This window comes from Erpetoichthys calabaricus, chromosome 2 (assembly GCF_900747795.2).
Source record: "Erpetoichthys calabaricus chromosome 2, fErpCal1.3, whole genome shotgun sequence".
Classification (NCBI taxonomy): Eukaryota; Metazoa; Chordata; class Cladistia; order Polypteriformes; family Polypteridae; genus Erpetoichthys; species Erpetoichthys calabaricus.
Genome location: NC_041395.2, coordinates 37,053,975 through 37,073,443, shown reverse-complemented (window position 1 = coordinate 37,073,443; position 19,469 = coordinate 37,053,975). Strand labels below are relative to the sequence as shown.

The 19,469-nt window shown below is 39.1% G+C and overlaps 1 protein-coding gene across 1 annotated transcript in view; it reads right to left on the bottom strand.

Moving 5' to 3' along the window:
- The window catches only part of parp2 (poly (ADP-ribose) polymerase 2), a 74,721-nt gene that overhangs the window by 45,404 nt on the left and 9,848 nt on the right, over positions 1-19,469 (bottom strand). The window contains exons 7-10 of the mRNA XM_051922298.1: positions 12,735-12,785; positions 8,027-8,123; positions 7,869-7,944; positions 4,451-4,550 (exon numbers count right to left, since the gene is read on the bottom strand). Coding sequence (XP_051778258.1) covers positions 4,451-4,550; positions 7,869-7,944; positions 8,027-8,123; positions 12,735-12,785 — 324 coding nt within the window. The remainder of the gene's footprint in view (positions 1-4,450; positions 4,551-7,868; positions 7,945-8,026; positions 8,124-12,734; positions 12,786-19,469) is intronic.

Here is a 19,469-nt window from a genome sequence, read left to right as displayed (position 1 = left end):
GTCACTCAATCAACTTCCTTCCGTTGTTTATACCACTGTTTAAACGAACAAATAGTAAGTTTTTCCTTGCCTCCACTTGGTATTCGCTGAAATTCTTCTATTTTCCCTTGTACTTTTGCCACAGCCTTTTCACAAAAGGCTGTGCTTAAGGGCTGTTTATATTGATTTGCATATTCAAAGAGGCAGATTTCTGGGAGGAGTTGGGGCGGGACAGCAGGCGCGTGCACGTGTGGCAATTTTCACACTGACCGGGATTTATGTAGAGGAAGAACATGGAAGCTGGCGTTAGCACAGATTTATGCATCTGGATTTTTTTGTGTGTAAGCACATTTCTGCTTTTGTGCTTATGTCATGTTATAGTGCGAGTTCTAGGCACGGCGTTATGCATGAGGCCCTAGGTGTATTTGAAAAAATAGCAGGACAAAGCGAGGTCAGAAATAAAAGACAAAGAGTAGAAAACAAGTAAAACGTCATAAAGAGGTTCAAAAATGACGGGGCGAAACACATGCAGAGCAGGTTAGAGATAATGAAAACAGTGGAATTCAAAAGACACAAAAAAACGTAGGCGCGATATACATGCAGAGCAAGTTACAGAATATAAAAGCAGAAAAATTCGAAAGTATCAAAAAAAGATAAAGATCGCATTGCAAAGTAAAAGTGCAAATAATGAAATTGAAACATTTCCAAAAAAGCTTAACTTTAAATCACCATCTCTAAAGCAACTTGTTTATTTTTATTGTTGCTTTCACACTTCTAAATCTCACTAACTAGGTGGCCTGTGGTTCATCAGCTAAAATACAATGGAAGAAGAAAAATTAGCTCATATTTTTGCTTGCAATTCATAAAACTTGTTTCTTTCTGCAGTATAAATTGGCATGTGAATTCCAAAATTTTCAGAAAAAGTAGCTTTTGATTTAAAAGTCTGCTTGTAACATACAATTAAGTACAGACTACAATCATATATCAAATGTGGCACAATTATTAAAAAAAAAAACAACTTGGCAGTTTTGTGGATTAAATATTGCTGAAAGAATTTTCTTAAATGATCAAATTGCATCATTTAATTTTGCAATACTACAAAAGAAAGCTAGGTTTTGTGAAGTGTTTTCTTTAGCATACCACATTTACCATTAAAAGGTACAACATTTAAAAATCTTAAAGCTTGTGTGTACCAATTAAAAATGTGCATGCATTATACTGAAATACAGATAATTACGTAACCTGATTTAGTAAATATGTTGGCACTGAAAAAGTCCATAAAAAGAAGTATGGATTATTATAAACTTAAAACAACAGTGAAGCAATATTATTGTAATTTAAATTACAACATCACAATTAATTTAAACTAAAATGAACCACAGATGAATTGTATGTTAACCTTATGCTTAAACATATCCTATTGTTTTTGATAATGACACAATGTCTAAGAGTTGGAAAAAGACATGGTAATGGCACAAAAACCAACCACTAATTGATGATTGATCCCACAACTGGGAATGCTGTCTTTGATGAGGGATATCCAAGAGTGTTATCTACCCCTTCCAAATGACGTAATGTCAGAGACAACATGGCAGAATGGAAGACATAGGATGCCGGGAATTCAAAAAATAAAAACAGGTTCTCCCTTTCTTCAACTGAATGTTAACCTTAATCTTAAACAAATATCCTATTGTTTTTGATAATGACACAGTGTCTAAGAGTTATATGCCAGGTAATCAAAAAAATAAAAACAGGTTCTCCCTATCCTCAGCTGAACGGACAGATCCTTAACTGCAATAGTGCTTATTGTATAGCTGTGTGTTACACTAAGTAACATGTGCCATCTTTGCGGAGGGATCACCAAGAGTGTCAAGCAAGCAGCTATTCTTCTGTGACAGCACAGCTGGGAGGTATACTTGGGACAGAAACTTTCAAGCAGTGGGTTTTACAGCAAATCAGCCAGCTGTCAATCAAGCTGCTTACCTATGACTGACCTTAGTGTGCATGCTGCCTGCAGGTAACTGACTGCAGGAAAAGCACAAAATGATTGAAAATGGTAACAAAGTCCACGGTAAGAAGTACTATTCCTCGCTGTTAATGATGGCTGTTATGAATTAAATTAAAAGAGTAAAAAATTGGAAATAATGAGATTAAAATTTAATTGAAATTCAGATCAAAACAAAAATTTTTTTTTTTTTTTTAGGTTATTATCTGTAGAATTAATCATAATTTGAGACCTGTCTATATGTCATTTCTCTGTAGCATCTTTTAGTACTGGAACACATTAGGCAAAACTGCTACTTTTGTTATTATAAACAAGCAATTTGAATAAAACAAGAGTGAATATAAGGCAAACATGCAAAATGTTTATTTCTTGGTAATCCTCTACATAAAATGGTTGACATTTTGTTCCACCTCACTTTTTAGCAAATTGTAATATGCCATTCTCTATTAGGCATTTGATGATGTGCATGCTTAAATTTCCAATTATTGTAAAACCAGTAACGGCACATACACTTGACTTGAGCATTCTTAGTTTTCATACTCTTTCTCCGTCTCTGTTTAGCATTTGTTTGCTCAGAGGTTGATGCACTTGCTGCTTACTGAGCAGCTAATGCTTTCTGCACCCTAGCGGCCCGCTGCTTCTCTTCTTTCATTGGCATCTTTTCGCGTTAAAACTGATTAAGTTAGTTTTTGTGTTGCAATTACTTAGTATGTTTTCCTTAATTTTTCACTTAAGCTGGCACTTAAGTCTTCAATCTTCTTCAAGAAGGATTAGCGAAGGTGGTGGGGAATGAGAACAGCACCCATACGCATGCGCCGCACAGCTGCCCTACTGCGTGGTACAGAGAGTTGATTCAACAATAAAATAAAATAAAAATAAAACGAATAATACAAATCATCACTCCGAAAGCGGATAGTAGACATCACGTAGTATATGTGTGCCAAATTTCAAGTCAATAGGTGAAACAGTTTGAGAGCTACAGGTGATTTAAAATCCTGGACAGACAAACAAACAGCCACGGTAGCGCATTATATAAGAAGATATAAATTAGATATTTTTGGGTGTATGGTTTGAAACCAGGGAATACCAAACTCAACTATTTAAAATAATTAAATATCTTGTGTAATGAACAAGCAGCAATGATGAGGCTGGTTCATGAAAAGTGATCAGAGCTGAAAAACTAAAAAAAAAAAAAAAAAAAAAAACTTTTATTTAGTCTTTTTTCACAAGTCACATACTTATGTAGTTACGTAACAGCCACCCAATGCTGTCAAATGAATTACTGACTTTTGAATACAGAGGGGGAGCACAGAATGACTTAAGAATACATTAATATCAAAGAACACCCTTTGCATTCAGAACAGCTTTAGTGCTTTTTGGAATTTGGTCACACACTTCCTGAACTGTGTTAAGTGGGGTACTGTACCTCTAAAGAAGATAGAAGAGATGGAAATCTTACTTGACACAAAGGTTTAATGACATTTATATATCGCACCGGACTAGGCCATGTAAAGCATTTGAACTCATTCTGGTGTTAATGAACCCACTCTTGTTTACTACAGAGTTTAGTACATTTTTCATCCTGGAATAGGGAACACCATATTCTAGCTTTGTGAAGCTTGAATTTTTGTTGAGACTAGATCACAGAGGTGGTGGTTCACCATTTGCTGTTTAGTATATGATGAGCTATTCTTTGAATTGTCTAAGCCTATTTGCAAACTTTGACCTGGGACCACAGTTTCTCTTTGCTTATGTAGTTTTTCAATTGTTCTGCACATGGCGTCATTATTTCTCAGTCACAAGCCTATGATAAATTAATTAATTTTTTACTTTGGGCACTGAAATTTTGGTCTACTTGGAACTTTTACTTCCCTTATTGCTGCTATGAAAACTTACATATCAAGGTGGTAACTGTCAGAACACATATTGTATTTCATAATTGGCAATAAACCCAATGTGACTCACCTTTGCAACTGTTATTTGTAACTGGGGTTTAGTTGCTTAAAAGTTAAACTCCTTTTACACATGTTTCAGTTATTTTGTTGGCCCCTATGTATTGTATAAAATTTGCATTTATATACGTTTTGCTTTTTTGGTCTTAACAGTCAAACTACTAATGGAAAAAAAAAATGTAAGAGTTATCAGTGCCACTACTGGGTTCATAAGTGCAAATTATTTAACTGCAGTAAATATTATGATTTAAGTGGCTGTGTTAGACCTCGTTTCATATCCGTGGATCTGTCACAAGAGCAAGCAGTGTTAACAGAGCACTGTAACAGGCAGCAACCCCACTTGACCTTTAAGGCTATCCAAGTGAACTGTATTTCAGCACATGATGCCTGATCCTTTGGGCATGCCTACACACTAGTGATTTAAATTCTTTGTATTTAATTTTATTTTATTTATTTGTATTTGTATTTTTTCTCCTAAAATGAAAAGATTGTAAAACTCAACAGATTTTTTTACCTTGTTTGTGCTGTAGTCCATCTTTACAATATCGTATTTACCAGGAACTTTTTCAAAATGTTCTCTGTTGTCCCACTCATTCTTGGTCTTGTCAAGAAATCTTTTTGTAAGAATAAAAAAAGAATCAAACTTCAGTGTTTTATTCCAATTCAGACAATTGTTGTCAGCCTTAAATATTAATTATAAGTTTGGTATTTTTCAAGGGCAAGTTATTTCTTCACAATCAGCATATAATTTGCCACAGAAAACCATTTTCTTGTGTGTTAATTCAAGAATACTCCATTCTTGCATCTTATAATGGGGCTTACAGAACCCTAAGTCCATACATGATAGAAAAAGCCTTAAAATTAACTAAATAACAAATTTGAAGTGGCAAAGGTTTTGATTTATGAAAACGTGCCCTCACATTTATGATGCATCCTCACGATAATAGAATGAAGCTAGAAATAACCACTTGATCACAGATTCGTAGTGCAAACTTCTCAAGGTAAAGATGCATTCTCATGCTCTTTATGGGCCCGCAACTTTATAGTAACACCAAGCCCATAACAATTTGTATAGTCATTTTTCACTAGCTACAATAGCCGTCGCCGACAGGTTGAGTATTTATAAAAATATTTGATATCTCTACACCTACATGTACCTTTAGTGCCTTTCCTCTGTATACTTATATGTGTGAACACCTCCTCACCAGCACTCCCTCTCTTGAGAGTATTACCGTAAAGCCTGCTTTGCATACTTTCATTATATGCGAGGACCCTTTCTTGCCTCCCATCTAGCTTTGTACTTGGACGTCTTTGAGGGCGACTCTTCCTGCATGGCACATACACCATTACTACTCCACGTACACCTCACACTCTCACTTCCTCTCACCACATCACCAAAACCAAACTGACCAATCACACCAAATCCATACTGGGCCAAACCAGATTGTTTTGAGAAACTGGGCACACAAACCTTGGCATCTTTTGTTATACAGAATGGCATTTTATTATACAGTAAATAGGATACAAATCAAGATGCACAATAAGTGGCAGCATAGTGAAAAGAGAATGTAGGAGTTTCGTTGTACTTTACACACATAACAGAAACTCTGAAATGAGCGGCTTACACTGCACTGCATTTTTAGTAAAAGCCTTATATTTTTAAAGTGCCAAGCCACTTTTGTTGCGTCTTGCACATGCACAATAAAAAAAAAAAAAAATTCAGAAAAAAGTTGATTGAAAAGGCCAAAAACAACTGATTTTTATTACAAGTCAATTATGCAGATGACTGTAATAAAAGGACTGATCACAATGTTTCTAAATATGTAAATTCATTGACCTTCATGGTAATCAATCTGTAAAAACATGCAGAAAAAACATAAAATTTTGACTTTGCGAAAGGAAGGCCAGACCACTATGCCTATGTTAAAAATTAAAAAATCTGCACTTGGATGAATTGGCTTTGCTAAAGTGGCTCTATAGTGTTTGTGTGTTTGCACTGCGATGGACTGTCACCCATTCCAGGATTGATCCTGCCTCGCATCCAGTGCTTTCTGGGATAGTCTCCAGCTGGACCGCAACCCTGCCCTGGATAAAGGGGTTAAAACGATGGATGAATGTATGCAGGACTTGAAGTGGGGCAGTACACACCAACACCCCATACTGACTTTCTCCCGTTCCAAGTACTGGAGGCACGCCTATAATTTCTGCTCAGTTCTTGTCGCTTCACTGCTACATGAGCTCAGTATTCTTTCATTGAAGCACACCCGCTTTAGCAATCAAGCTGGAGCAGACAGTATAGGAATAATTATTATTATATCCATATACAGCAATCCCTCCTCCATCGCGGGGGTTGTGTTCCAGAGCCACCCACGAAATAAGAAAATCCGCGAAGTAGAAACCATATGTTTATATGGTTATTTTTATATTGTCATGCTTGGGTCACAGATTTGCGAAAAAAACACAGGAGGTTGTAGAGAGACAGGAACGTTATTCAAACACTGCAAACAAACATTTGTCTCTTTTTCAAAAGTTTAAACTGTGCTCCATGACAAGACAGGGATGACAGTTCTGTCTCACAATTAAAAGAATGCAAACATATCTTCCTCTTCAAAGGAGTGCGCGTCAGGAGCACAGACTGTCAGAAAGACAGAGGAAAGCAAACAAATCAATAGGGCTGTTTGGCTTTTAAGTATGCAAAGCACTGCCGGTACAAAGCTGTTGAAGGCGGCAGCTCACACCCCCTCCGTCAGGAGCAGGGAGAGAGAGAGAGAGAGAGAGAGAGAGAGAGAGAGAGAGACAGAGAAAAACAAACAGTCAAAAATCAATACGTGCCCTTCGAGCTTTTAAGTATGCGAAGCACCGTGCAGCATGTCGCTTCAGGAAGCAGCTGCACAGAAGATAGCAACGTGAAGATAATCTTTCAGCATTTTTAGACGAGCGTCCGTATCGTCTAGGTGTGCGAACAGCCCCCCTGCTCACACCCCCTACGTCAGGATCAGAGAAAGTCAGCGCGAGAGAGAGAAAAGTAAGTTGGGTAGCTTCTCAGCCATCTGCCAATAGCGTCCCTTGTATGAAATCAACTGGGCAAACCAAAAAGCAAAAAATCCGCAATATATATTTTTAATATGCTTACATATAAAATCCGCGATAAAGTGAAGCCGCGAAAGGCGAAGCGCGATATAGCGAGGGATCACTGTAGTTAAAGAATATATGCGATTATAATTGTGAATTTTAAAATTATTATTATCTAGCTGCCTACAAAACATATAGAGCAAGGGTACCACGGAGTAAGACAAAGGGTGAAGTTGGTGAAGATGCGAGGCTCACAGCCAGTTTCCTTTTAAAATGGTTCAATCGCACAAAAAAGACTATTTGCTTTTTTCCTTCTTAAAACAGCATGGATATGCTGTTTTGCAATGTGTGTGTAATCTCAATATGCAGATCAATGCTCAATAACATTTTGGCTTAAAAAAAAGCTTTAAACCTTACAAAGAACATCTTTTCTTTTTCGTCATTTATGAACATGAGTTTCCATTGAGCCCCATTATAACATGCAAGAACTGACCATTAAAATTTACAAAAAAATGCTTCACTTTAGAACAGAGTTTTTATGTGGCAAATTAACATATACCATGACTATAAAGAAATAACTTCAACTTAAACAATGCTGAATGTATGCTTTAATTCTGCCACACTATTTCTCAATAAACTTTCCAACAAGATGAAACAACTATTAACCTTAGATTTAAATCTGCATTTTCACTTTTTATTGCGCACTTTTGGATATTCTTTGGAAGCTTGAACTTTAGACTCCAGGAAAGCCTACAAGCCTTCATACATATACCACAGGCAACATTTTCAGTAAATTACTAGAAAAAACTTCTCAAACAGAGATGAGTAAATTAAACTTTCAATAGACATTTACCACTTACTTCTTTTTAAATATGTTTTTGGCCTTAAGAAGGTCCACCCCACAAGTCACTAGGGAGGACTGTCCAATCTTGCCAACTGGGGAAAATTAAAAGTCAAGAATCAAGGACGGATCAATGATCATTATATAACTAACACAGACTGTGTTAAATATCCTTACCTCTTCCCCATCTCATCCAAACACTGAACACAAGTTCACTGTCATCTTGCAGTAGCTGTATGAGGTAGTACTTGTTGTTGTTGTATTGGACATTGGTCTAATATGGACACAGATAAAGACTTTTTTATTCTCAAAATTTTTTTCTCTTTTTAGAAAAGAAAGATTCAAACAGCAATACATTTCAAAATTAATATGGGCACTCTATACTTTTTTTAACAGCTAACTATTACCCTCTTACAATAACAGTTCCAATAATTTTACTTTCAAGTTTGGTTTAAAACTATTGTTCTCATATTGATTCTAATCATACCAAACCAACTATATTCAATAGTTTAAATCACATGTGATTTTAAGAGAAGTGGAATGCAGGTGCATTTTTTGTGTAACTTGTTCTACAACTGAATGTGTCCAAGAATGTGCAGCTGCATCTCAGCCAGCTTTTTTCTGCTGAAAAATGAGAACTTAATGTTTTATGCAATATGTATATAGAATTTAAATTTACAGTGGTGCAAAAAAGTATTTAGTCAGCCACCAATTGTGCAAGTTCTCCCACTTAAAAAGATGAGAGGCCTGTAATTTTCATCATAGGTATACCTCAACTATGAGAGACAAAATGAGAGAAAAAATCCAGAAAATCACATTGTCTGATTTTAAAGAATTTATTTGCAAATTATGGTGGAAAATAAGTATTTGGTCACCTACAAACAAGCAAGATTTCTGGCTCTCACAGACCTGTAACTTCTTCTGTACAAGGCTCCTCTGTCCTCCACTCGTTACCTGTATTAATGGCACCTGTTTGAACTCGTCATCAATATAAAAGACACCTGTCCACAACCTCAAACAGTCACATTCCAAACTCCACTATGGCCATGACCAAAGAGCTGTCAAAGGACACCAGAAACAAAATTGTAGACCAGCACCAGTCTGGGAAGACTGAATCTGAAATAGGTAAGCAGCTTGGTGTGAAGAAATCAATTGTGGGAGCAATTATTAGAAAATGGAAGACATACAAGACCACTGATAATCTCCCTCGATCTGAGGCTCCATGCAAGATCTCACCCCGTGGGGTAAAAATGATCACAAGAACGGCAAGCAAAAATCCCAGAACCACACGGGGGGACCTAGTGAATGACCTGCAGAGAGCTGGGACCAAAGTAACAAAGGCTACCATCAGTAACACACTACGCTGCCAGGGACTCAAATCCTGCAGTGCCAGACGTGTCCCCCTGCTTAAGCCAGTACATGTGCAGGCCCGTCCAAAGTTTGCTAGAGAGCATTTGGATGATCCAGAAGAGGATTGGAAGAATGTCATATGGTCAGATGAAACCAAAATAGAACTTTTTGGTAAAAACTCTACTTGTCGTGTTTGGAGGAGAAAGAATGCTGAGTTGCATCCAAAGAACACCATACCTACTGTAAAGCATCGGGGTGGAAACATCATGCTTTGGGGCTGTTTTTCTGCAAAGGGACCAGGACGACTGATCCGTGTAAAGGAAAGAATGAATGGGGCCATGTCAGATTTTGAGTGAAAACCTCCTTCCATCAGCAAGGGCATTGAAGATGAAACATGGCTGGGTCTTTCAGCATGACAATGATCCCAAACACACCGCCCGGGTAACAAAGGAGTGGCTTCGTAAGAAGCATTTCAAGGTCCTGGAGTGGCCTAGCCAGTATCCAGGGGCCTCATGTATAAACGGTGCGTACGCACAGAAATGTTGCGTACGAACCTTTCCACGCTCAAATCGCGATGTATAAAACCTAAACTTGACATAAAGCCACGCACATTTCCACGGTAACTCATACCTTGGCGTACGCAATTTCTCCGCTCGGTTTTGCAGACTGGCGGCACTCAACGTCAAAGCAGTGCTACTGTTCCTGTGTGGTTACCCTTTCTTAGATCCACATCCACGGCGGCGGCTTTATCAAGTACACTGAAATTAACCGCATATCGTTCATAAATTTAATGCATCTGATTGTAATTAACCTGTAACAATATAATGGTCCACAGAATGGTCAAATTACTGTTCCTGTGTGCTCATCCTTTCTTTCTTAGCTCCACATTCCTGACGCGGCTTTATAAATACACTGAAATTAACTGCATATTGTTTATTAGTGTAATGCATCGGATTGTAATTAACCTGTAGCAATATAATGGGCCAGGGAATAGCCATAGTATTCCAAATACCATAACTGCTTTAGCGTTGTTACGCTCACTGCATCTTGTTCTTCTTTTTGCTGCTCCCGTTAAGGGTTGCCATATTACTCTCACTGCACCACTCGGAGTATTTATATCACTGTATCTGAGTGTGAATCACAGCAGCAGATGATCGGAAAGAGAATTATCGGTATACAGTTTCAAGTACACACTACCTCAACCACGGCAAAAAGTGTCAAAGCCTTTCATGTACGGACCTCGCGTTTCAGAAACAGTTTCATCCCAAGAACTATAAACACACTCAATCAGTCCATCAAGTGCTCCTTGTAGAACTGTTTGTACTTATAAGTACAATCACCTCACTGTAAACTTACACTACAGTTATAATATTGCACAACCTGCGCTACTTTATAAAGCGCGTATGATGACAATATCATTTTTAAGATGAAATGCAGCAAAATATGTTGCTTATAGTATACAGATAAAACGTTAACTTCATTTAAATAATCTGTATTGTTAATAATTAAACATGTGAGGAGGACACGGTGCCGCAGCGCTAGCTAGTTCACGGATAGCTCCTGCCTTGCACTGTGTTATTGCTGGTGCTGATGCGACACTGGAAGGATAGACGGAGAGAATAATTAAACATGTACTACGAAGATATTTCAATGTTCCTTAAAAGTTTTGAAGAATCGGCGTTCTAAGCTTACAGATGGCTTCACGTCTATTACAGAGCTGATTGTGTGGCGATTGGGTATTTGGAGAAAGAAAAGTAAGGACAGGAATTGGAGGTTAGTACGTTTGAAAGAGACAGTACTTCTGTAATAAATTATTTCATCGAAGGTCGCACATGGGGCAGCAAGCCTCTTGCGTGAGATATGAACAATCACTGCGACACCGTGTTCCCATGTTTAATAACATGCTTTCATTCCTATCATCATGAAAATGATATCACGTATACATCTCAGTATTTTAATTATTCAGAGAGCTGTAATATCTCGAATGTAATGCATTCTGTGTCCTGTCGGAGAAAGAGAAAGAACTGAAGCATGTAGTGATTCACACACATAGAGCACATAGAAGATGAAACACAGAACAAGCATTTAACATGCTACTTGAGAAACTAGTAAAATAAACGATTTTAAGATGAAGTTTATGATGTTCTACTTTAATGGCAAAAAACTACGTGATTAAAGTGGAAATTTCGAGATTAAAGTTGACATTTCGTGCTTTTTTCCCCACTGTGTGCCTATGTTTTTTGTTTGTACCCTAATAAGCTTTCATATGACACTCAGACGGTGGGCTACGACTTGCCTTTTCACAGCGACTTTGATATGTGATTTCTTTTTTCTTTCGGGCACTGTGCGACTTTGTGAATTTGATCTTTCGAGTTTTTCCGACACTGTCAGTCAATCAACTTTCTTTTGTTGATTATACCACTGTTTAAACCAACAAATAGTACGTTTTTCCTTTGCCTCCACTTGTTATTCACTGAAATTCTTATATTTCCCCCCGTGCTTTTCCCATTGTCTTTTCACAGAAGGCTATTTATATTGATTTGCATATTCAAAGAGGCGTAATTCTGGGAGGAGTTGGGGCGGGACAGAAGGCGCGTGCACGTGCGTTACTTTTCACGCTGATCGGGATTTATGTAGTGGAAGAACGTGAAAGTATGCGTGCGCACAGATTCCTGCATAAGGATTTTTCTGTGCGTACGCACAATCCCGCTTTTGTGCTTACGCCATGTTATAGTGTGAGTTCTACGCACGGCGTTATACATGAGGCCCCAGATCTTAACCCCATAGAAAAATGTTTGGAGGGAGTTGAAAGTCCGTGTTGCCTAGCGACAGCCCCAAAACATCACTGCTCTAGAGGAGATCTGCATGGAGGGATGGGCCAAAATACCAGCAACAGTGTGTGAAAACCTTGTGAAGACTTGCAGAAAACGTTTGACCTCTGTCATTGCCAACAAAGGGTATATAACAAAGTATTGAGATGAACTTTTGTTATTGACCAAATACATTTTTTCCACCATAATTTGCAAATAAATTCTTCAAAAATCAGACAATGTGATTTTCTGGATTTTTTTTCTCATTTTGTCTCTCATAGTTGAGGTTATACCTATGATGAAAATTACAGGCCTCTCTCATCTTTTTAAGTGGGAGAACTTGCACAATTGGTGGCTGACTAACTACTCTTTTTGCCCCACTGTATGTAGTTTACATCAAGAAAAAAACATTTCATATACATTGATTTTATTATAGCAATTAGCCATCATAACAGTTGACTGTGAAACTATTGATAAAAATATTTGCATGTTGTAGTATATGCATATTGTGTTGTTGCTATATTATAAAATTTATTTTGATGGCAACAATTATTAAAAGCATTATTGTTGACACACAAAACAAAAACTACAATTTCCCTTCTACCATGCTTTTAGCTTTCTATATGAAAAATTGTACCTAAAGCTTTAATATTTTAATTAGTATTTCAACATAATCTATACCTTTATGGTTTTCAACATAATCTATATCTTTACGGTTTTCTTACCTGATTCAACATGACATCATATATATCATCACCTTCACAATACACACGTGCCTAGGAATACAAAAAATTTTTACAACTAATACAAATCACAGACTGCATGTCAAATGAAGATAAAAAGTTCACTGTATTTAATATCAATAATCAAAAAACCCTAACAAACCCAATTAAACCATGAAACCTAGATGAAAACAACCCACACATACCCTTAAAGGAAAACATTTAAAATCACACAATGTACCTCGATGAACAAAATATTCAAGTGGGAAATTTTTATGAATAATACCTTGTAATTCCTTGAGAACAAAATGATGTAACAAACAGTCAATGGAAACCAAAATCACCAACCCATTATGTGCTGAATTCAACATCACACTGAAAATCAATGACAAAAACAGAAATCATAGGCTGATCCGACTTGCGTGAATTTCATCATGGCAACTCATAATGTGACTCAGTAGTGTGTATGGGCCCCACGTGCCTGTATGCACACCCGACAACATTTAAGCTTGCTCATGATGAGACGGCAGATGGTGTCCTGGGGGTTCTCCTCCCAGACCTGGATAAGGGCATCAGTGAGCTCTGGGACTCTCTATGGCGCTATTTGGCATTGTAGGATTAACCCAATACATAATGTCACAGAGTTTCTCAATTGGATTCAGATCTGGAGAATGTGTGGGCCAGGCAATGGCATCAATGCCTTAGTCATCCAGAAACTGCCAACATACTCTGGCTACACAAGGCAGGGCATTGTCCTGCACCAGAAGAACACAGGACCCACTGCACCAGCATAACATCTGACAATAGCTCGGAGGATTTCACCACAGTACTTAACTTCCAAGCATGTGGAGGTCTGTGCATTCCTCCAAGGATATACCACCCCAGACCATCACTGAGCCACTACCAAACTGGCCATGCTGGATTATGTTGCAGGCTGCATAATGTTCACCACGGTGTCACCAGATCTGTCACATGTGTTCAGTGTGAACCTCTTCTCATCTGTGAAGAGAATGGGGCACCAATGGCGGAGCTGCCAATTGTAGAATTATCCAAGATGCTAACTGAACTACATGGTGAACAGCTGTGAGCACAGGTCTCACTAAAGGACATTGAACCCTCCTGCCAGACTCATGTAGTTTGTTTCGGACAATCTTGTCAGAAACACTCACTCCAGAAGCCAGCTGGAGGTCATATTGTAGGACTCTGGCAGTGCTCCTTCTGTTTCTCATAACACAAAGGAGCAGATACCGGTCCTGCTGCTGGGTTGATGCCCTTTTACAGCAATGTCTACTCTCCTCATTTAACAGACGATCTCCTGGCGTCTACTCCATGCTCTTGAAGTGTGGCTGGGAGACACAGGAAACCTTCATGTGATGACATGTATGGATGTGCCATCCTGGAGGAGCTGGACTACCTCTAGAACTTGCATTAGCTGCAGGTGCAACCCTATTCAACCATTAGCGACAAGTACACTAGCAAAATGCAAAAAGAAAATCGGTCAGGAAGGATAAGGAGAGAGAAACTGCCTGTAGCCACCACCTGCAAAATTACTCCCTTTTAGTGGTTGGTGTCTTGCTATTGCCTCTCCAGTGCATCTGTTGTCTCTTTCATTTGCACCAAAGCAGGTGAAGTTGATTCACAATCGCTTATGCTTCCTAACTTGACATACTGATATCCTTGAAACTTAACTGACTTGGTGTTAAGTAAGACTGTGATGATCAAGTATTCCCTTATTTGCACAGTGTGAACGTATTATACACATACTAGCCGACGCCCGCCATAGCATACGGCGGTGTAAGAATAGGAACAGAAAACGGTGAGAAAGGAATTCAGAAATCAAGAAGAAATAAATACTTCTTGAAAGACGCAGTGTGCATATAGAATTTCCGGCCAAGCAGGATTACATGTGAAAGTGATACACTTAGGTCCATAAATATTGGGACAGAGACAACTTTTTTCTAATTCTGGTACTGTACATTACCACAATGAATTTTAAATGAAACAACTCAGATGCAGTTGAAGTGCAGACTTTCAGCTTTAATTTAATGGGGTAAACAAAACGATTGCATAAAAATGTGAAGCAACTAAAGCAATTTTTTTAACACAATCCCTTCATTTCAGGGGCTCAAAAGTAATTGGACAATTGACTCAAAGGCTATTTCATGGGCAGATGTGGGCAAGTCCGTCGTTATGTCATTATCAATTAAGCAGATAAAAGGCCTGGAGTTGTTTTGAGGTGTGGTGCTTGCATGTGGAAGATTTTGCTGTGAACAGACAACATGCGGTCAAAGGAGCTCTCCACGCAGGTGAAAGAAGCCATCCTTAAGATGCGAAAACAGAAAAAACCCATCAAAGTGTGGCAAAATCTACAGTTTGGTACATCCTGAGAAAGAAAGCAAGCACTGGTGAACTCAGCAACGCAAAAAGACCTGGACGTCCACGGAAGACAACAGTGGTGGATGATCGCAGAATCATTTCCATGGTGAAGAGAAACCCCTTCACAACAGCCAACCAAGTGAACAACACTCTCCAGGGGGTAGGCCTATCGATATCCAAGTCTACCTACCATAAAGAGAAGACTGCATGAAAGTAAATACAGAGGGTGCACAGCAAGGTGCAAGCCACTCATAAGCCTCAAGAATAGAAAGGCTAGATTGGACTTTGCTAAAGAACATATAAAAAAGCCAGCACAGTTCCGGAAAAACATTCTTTGGACAGATGAAACCAAGATCAACCTCTACCAGAATGATGGCAAGATAAAAGTATGGAGAAGGCGTGGAACAGCTTATTATCCAAAGCATTCCACATCATCTGTAAAACACGGTGGAGGCAGTGTGATGGCTTGGGCGTGCATGGCTGCCAGTGGCACTGGGACACTAGTGTTTATTGATGATGTGACACAGGACAGAAGCAGCCGAATGAATTCTGAGGTGTTCAGAGACATACTGTCTGCTCAAATACAGCTAAATACAGTCAAATTGATTGGGAGGCATTTCATGATACAGATGGACAATGACCCAAAACATACAGCCAAAGCAACCCAGGAGTTTATTAAAGCAAAGAAGTGGAAAATTCTTGAATGGCCAAGTCAGTCACCTGATCTTAACCCAATTGAGCATGCATTTCACTTGTTGAAGACTAAACTTCGGACAGAAAGGCCCACAAACAAACAGCAACTGAAAGCCGCTGCAGTAAAGGCCTGGCAGAGCATTAAAAAGGAGGAAACCCAGCATCTGGTGATGTCCATGAGTTCAAGACTTCAGGCTGTCATTGTCAGCAATGGGTTTTCGACCAAGTATTAGAAATGAACATTTTATTTCCAGTTATTTAAATTTGTCCAATTACTTTTGAGCCCCTGAAATGAAGAGATTGTGTTAAAAAATGCTTTAGTTGCCTCACATTGTTATGCAATCGTTTTGTTCACCCCACTGAATTAAAGCTGAAAGTCTGCACTTCAATTGCATCGGAGTTGTTTTATTTAACATTCATTGTGGTAATGTACAGAACCAAAATTAGAAAAAAGTTCTCTCTCCAAATATTTATGGACCCAAATGTAAATAAATCAGGCTTTCCGAATTTACGTACTATGGCCATGGCATTCTGATAATTTTGTTGCATGTATCTTGGGACTTCCTGGAAATTTGGACGGTAATATGATCATTTTGCCTACACGAACGTTATTTTCAGCGTTTGCTTGCAGTGTGTCTGATAGATTACATCAACAAGATCTGCGCCTCGAACTGAGATAACTGAGACGCGTGCCCCCTGTTTTAACATACGCATCTACAACGTACTGTTGTGCGTTGTTTGCCGCTGGAGTGCAAAATACTAAATGTATTCCTCATTGCTAATCTGTACGCGCAAAATTGGCATTGAGTAAGCCTTATTCGCTTGGCAGTTCTTTTATCGGGAACATGTTGTAAATCTTTGTGCCAGCCAATGTCTCCGTAAGGGAATAAAAGTGGGTACACCATAGGATCACAATTCATATTGAGCGTGGAAATCTGTTTACAGGAGTTGCCTATGGGATAGATGCAAATGTCCCTTTCGGCAGGCAGTTCGCCATCTTCTCCGACGAAAATCGCTGCAACATTGGTGTGACATGTCGGGGCATTGTATCGTTGTAAATCCTGTCTAGGGGTTTCCTTGAAAACCATTCGTACAGATGCTGTTGGATTGGACTGAGCGATTTCATGCATGTGTTTGTATGATTTAGTGAAGGGAATTTGCTTCATTTTGTAACCGTACTTTAGTAGCTTGCGCTGTGTCAAAAACATACAACTGTCCATATCCTGGAGAGGTAGAAGTGTTAGCGTATAGTGGAGAGATTTGGTTATAAATTTGCCTGTGTATTTTAAAACAGTATGGTCCGTGGCCAGGAGGTTGAGTTATCTGTGCACCCATGGAAGCAAACGCTAGAGAAGGGTTGTATTCTCGAAAGTGTTCATGATAATTTTTAGTTTCTGATGTTTGCTGTGTAAGAAGCGGTTGTAAAGACACAGGTGGCTCCCGCAAGGGTGGTAAAGCTACTTTATCGTTGTGGCAGCACCTCGAGTACTTGTTGGATGTATTATGTTCAGCAGGTCAGTATAGTGCATGACATGGAAGACGACGAATAGGAATCGAGAAATGCCGTGTCGGCTGCGTGTGGGCGGGACTGGTTTTGAAGTGGAAGCAGGATGAACCAGAAGAGAAATATATACAAGAAATACACACACATCTCAAGAACACTTAACAGTCACCGCTTTAATTTCACCTATAACAGGCCCAAGTGCATGATTTTTATTTTACATTTCCTTTGATAGCTTTTGAAAAATCAAATAATGCAAATTCAGGTATCAGCCAAAATGTACATAAACAACACTCACTCAGTTCTGTACAGAAATTGACAATGAAGGCGGAGAAGCCTCTGAAGGATGCCTTTGAGAACACTGGGATATGCTTTGTGAGTCACACTGCAAGAACATTGAGTTACTCAGCCACTGAATCACAGACTACATCAACTTTGTGTGAACAATATACAGTGATCCCTCATTATATCACGCTTCGACTTTCACGGCTTCACTCTATCGATTATTTCTCATACACGCTTACGTCACTACGCATGCGCTTTGTGAGAACTTTTATCTATGCCCCATGATGGCTCCTAAACGTGCTGCTTTTTCTAAGCCTTCTGATCTGACAATGAAACTAAGTGCCGGAGGAAGATGCTTACCATCCAGGAGAAGGTGAAACTCTTGGATATGATCAAAGATGGCAATACCCTACAAAAGCCTCCTCACGCATATGAAAAGACAGCGCCAGCAACTGCCTATCAAGATGTTCTTCAGCCGCGCACCCAGACACCCATAGCCTACTCCTAGTACTCCTTCAGCGGAAGAAGACAACGACGCACCTGCTGAAGATACTGCACCACCTTGTCACGCTTGGGTCACAGATTTGTACAGAGACACAGGAGGTTGTAGAAAAAAAAAAAGAACTTTATTCAAAGCACTGCAAACAAACGTTTGTCTCTTTTCAAAAGTTTAAACGTGCTCCATGACAAGTCAGAGGTGACAGTTCCGCCAGGAGCAGAGAATGTCTGACAGAGAGAGAGAGAGAAACAAAGCAACCCATTCCAAAGCTGAAAGGCGCTGCACAATACTTTTAAGTAAGCGGAGTACCGCGTGAGAGGTTTATCGCTCGTTATAGTGCAAGTAAGAAGGGTAAGGAGCAATGTGAAGGTAGACTGTCAGCTGTTTCAGGGGTTTTCCCAGGGGGGTCTGTGTCCTCTGAGGGTGCGATCAGCGCTCCAGCTTACAACCTGAAGACTCTCCTACTGAGCTTGTGCCTTCATAGGTTAGTGGTTGTATGTAAGAACTGTGTGTGTGTATGTAATTAAATCTACAGTACAACCATAATATGATATTTGTAATGTCTAATATGTCTTATTTTCTCTTATTTTGTCTAATATATTGGGTAATACGAGTGTAATGGTGACTAAACAGTGTTATTTCATGCCTAGAGGGTTCTAATAATGTTAAAAAAAACGTATTTAGAAGGTCGTAATTAGGTTTTCTATACTCTAACTGCGAAAATATTCGATTTATAAATAAAGAATCCTACTTCGCGAAAATTCATTTATCGCAGTAGAGTCTGGAACGGATTAACCGTGATAAACGAGGGTTCACTGTAGTCCCCAAAAAGACAGTACACCGTTTGCCCAAAAACAAGCCATGGAACACAAAAGACTTGAAAGTCCTACTGAATCTCAAGAAGAGAGCCTTAAGATCTGGAGGTAAGGATATAATCAAGTGGGTGCAGTCAGAACTGAACTGAAGAAGTTCCGTGAGGGGAAACCCCACTACAGAGACGAACTTGAACACAACTTACAACAAAACAACATGAAGAAAGTGTGGAACTGGATGAGGACTATAATACAAGCAGAACGTAAAATGTGCAAAGAAAGAGAACTATAACAGAGGAAATGAACTGAACCAGTTCTTCAACGATTTTTACTCATTCTTGTCAGTACGGCCCTCCCCCAACACTGCTAGCCACTCTGGGCAAACTGAAGTGGTTTCAGAATCCCAACTGCCATATGCATGACATTTTTCTACAATGACATCACAATTGTGGTCTCTGGCCCCTCTCCACTTCTTGGACTATTGTCTCTCTGCTGATCATGTGAGAAAAGAGCTGGGAAAACTCTGCCTAAACATGTCTTCAGGGCACGATAGATCAGCCCCAGGGTGCTGA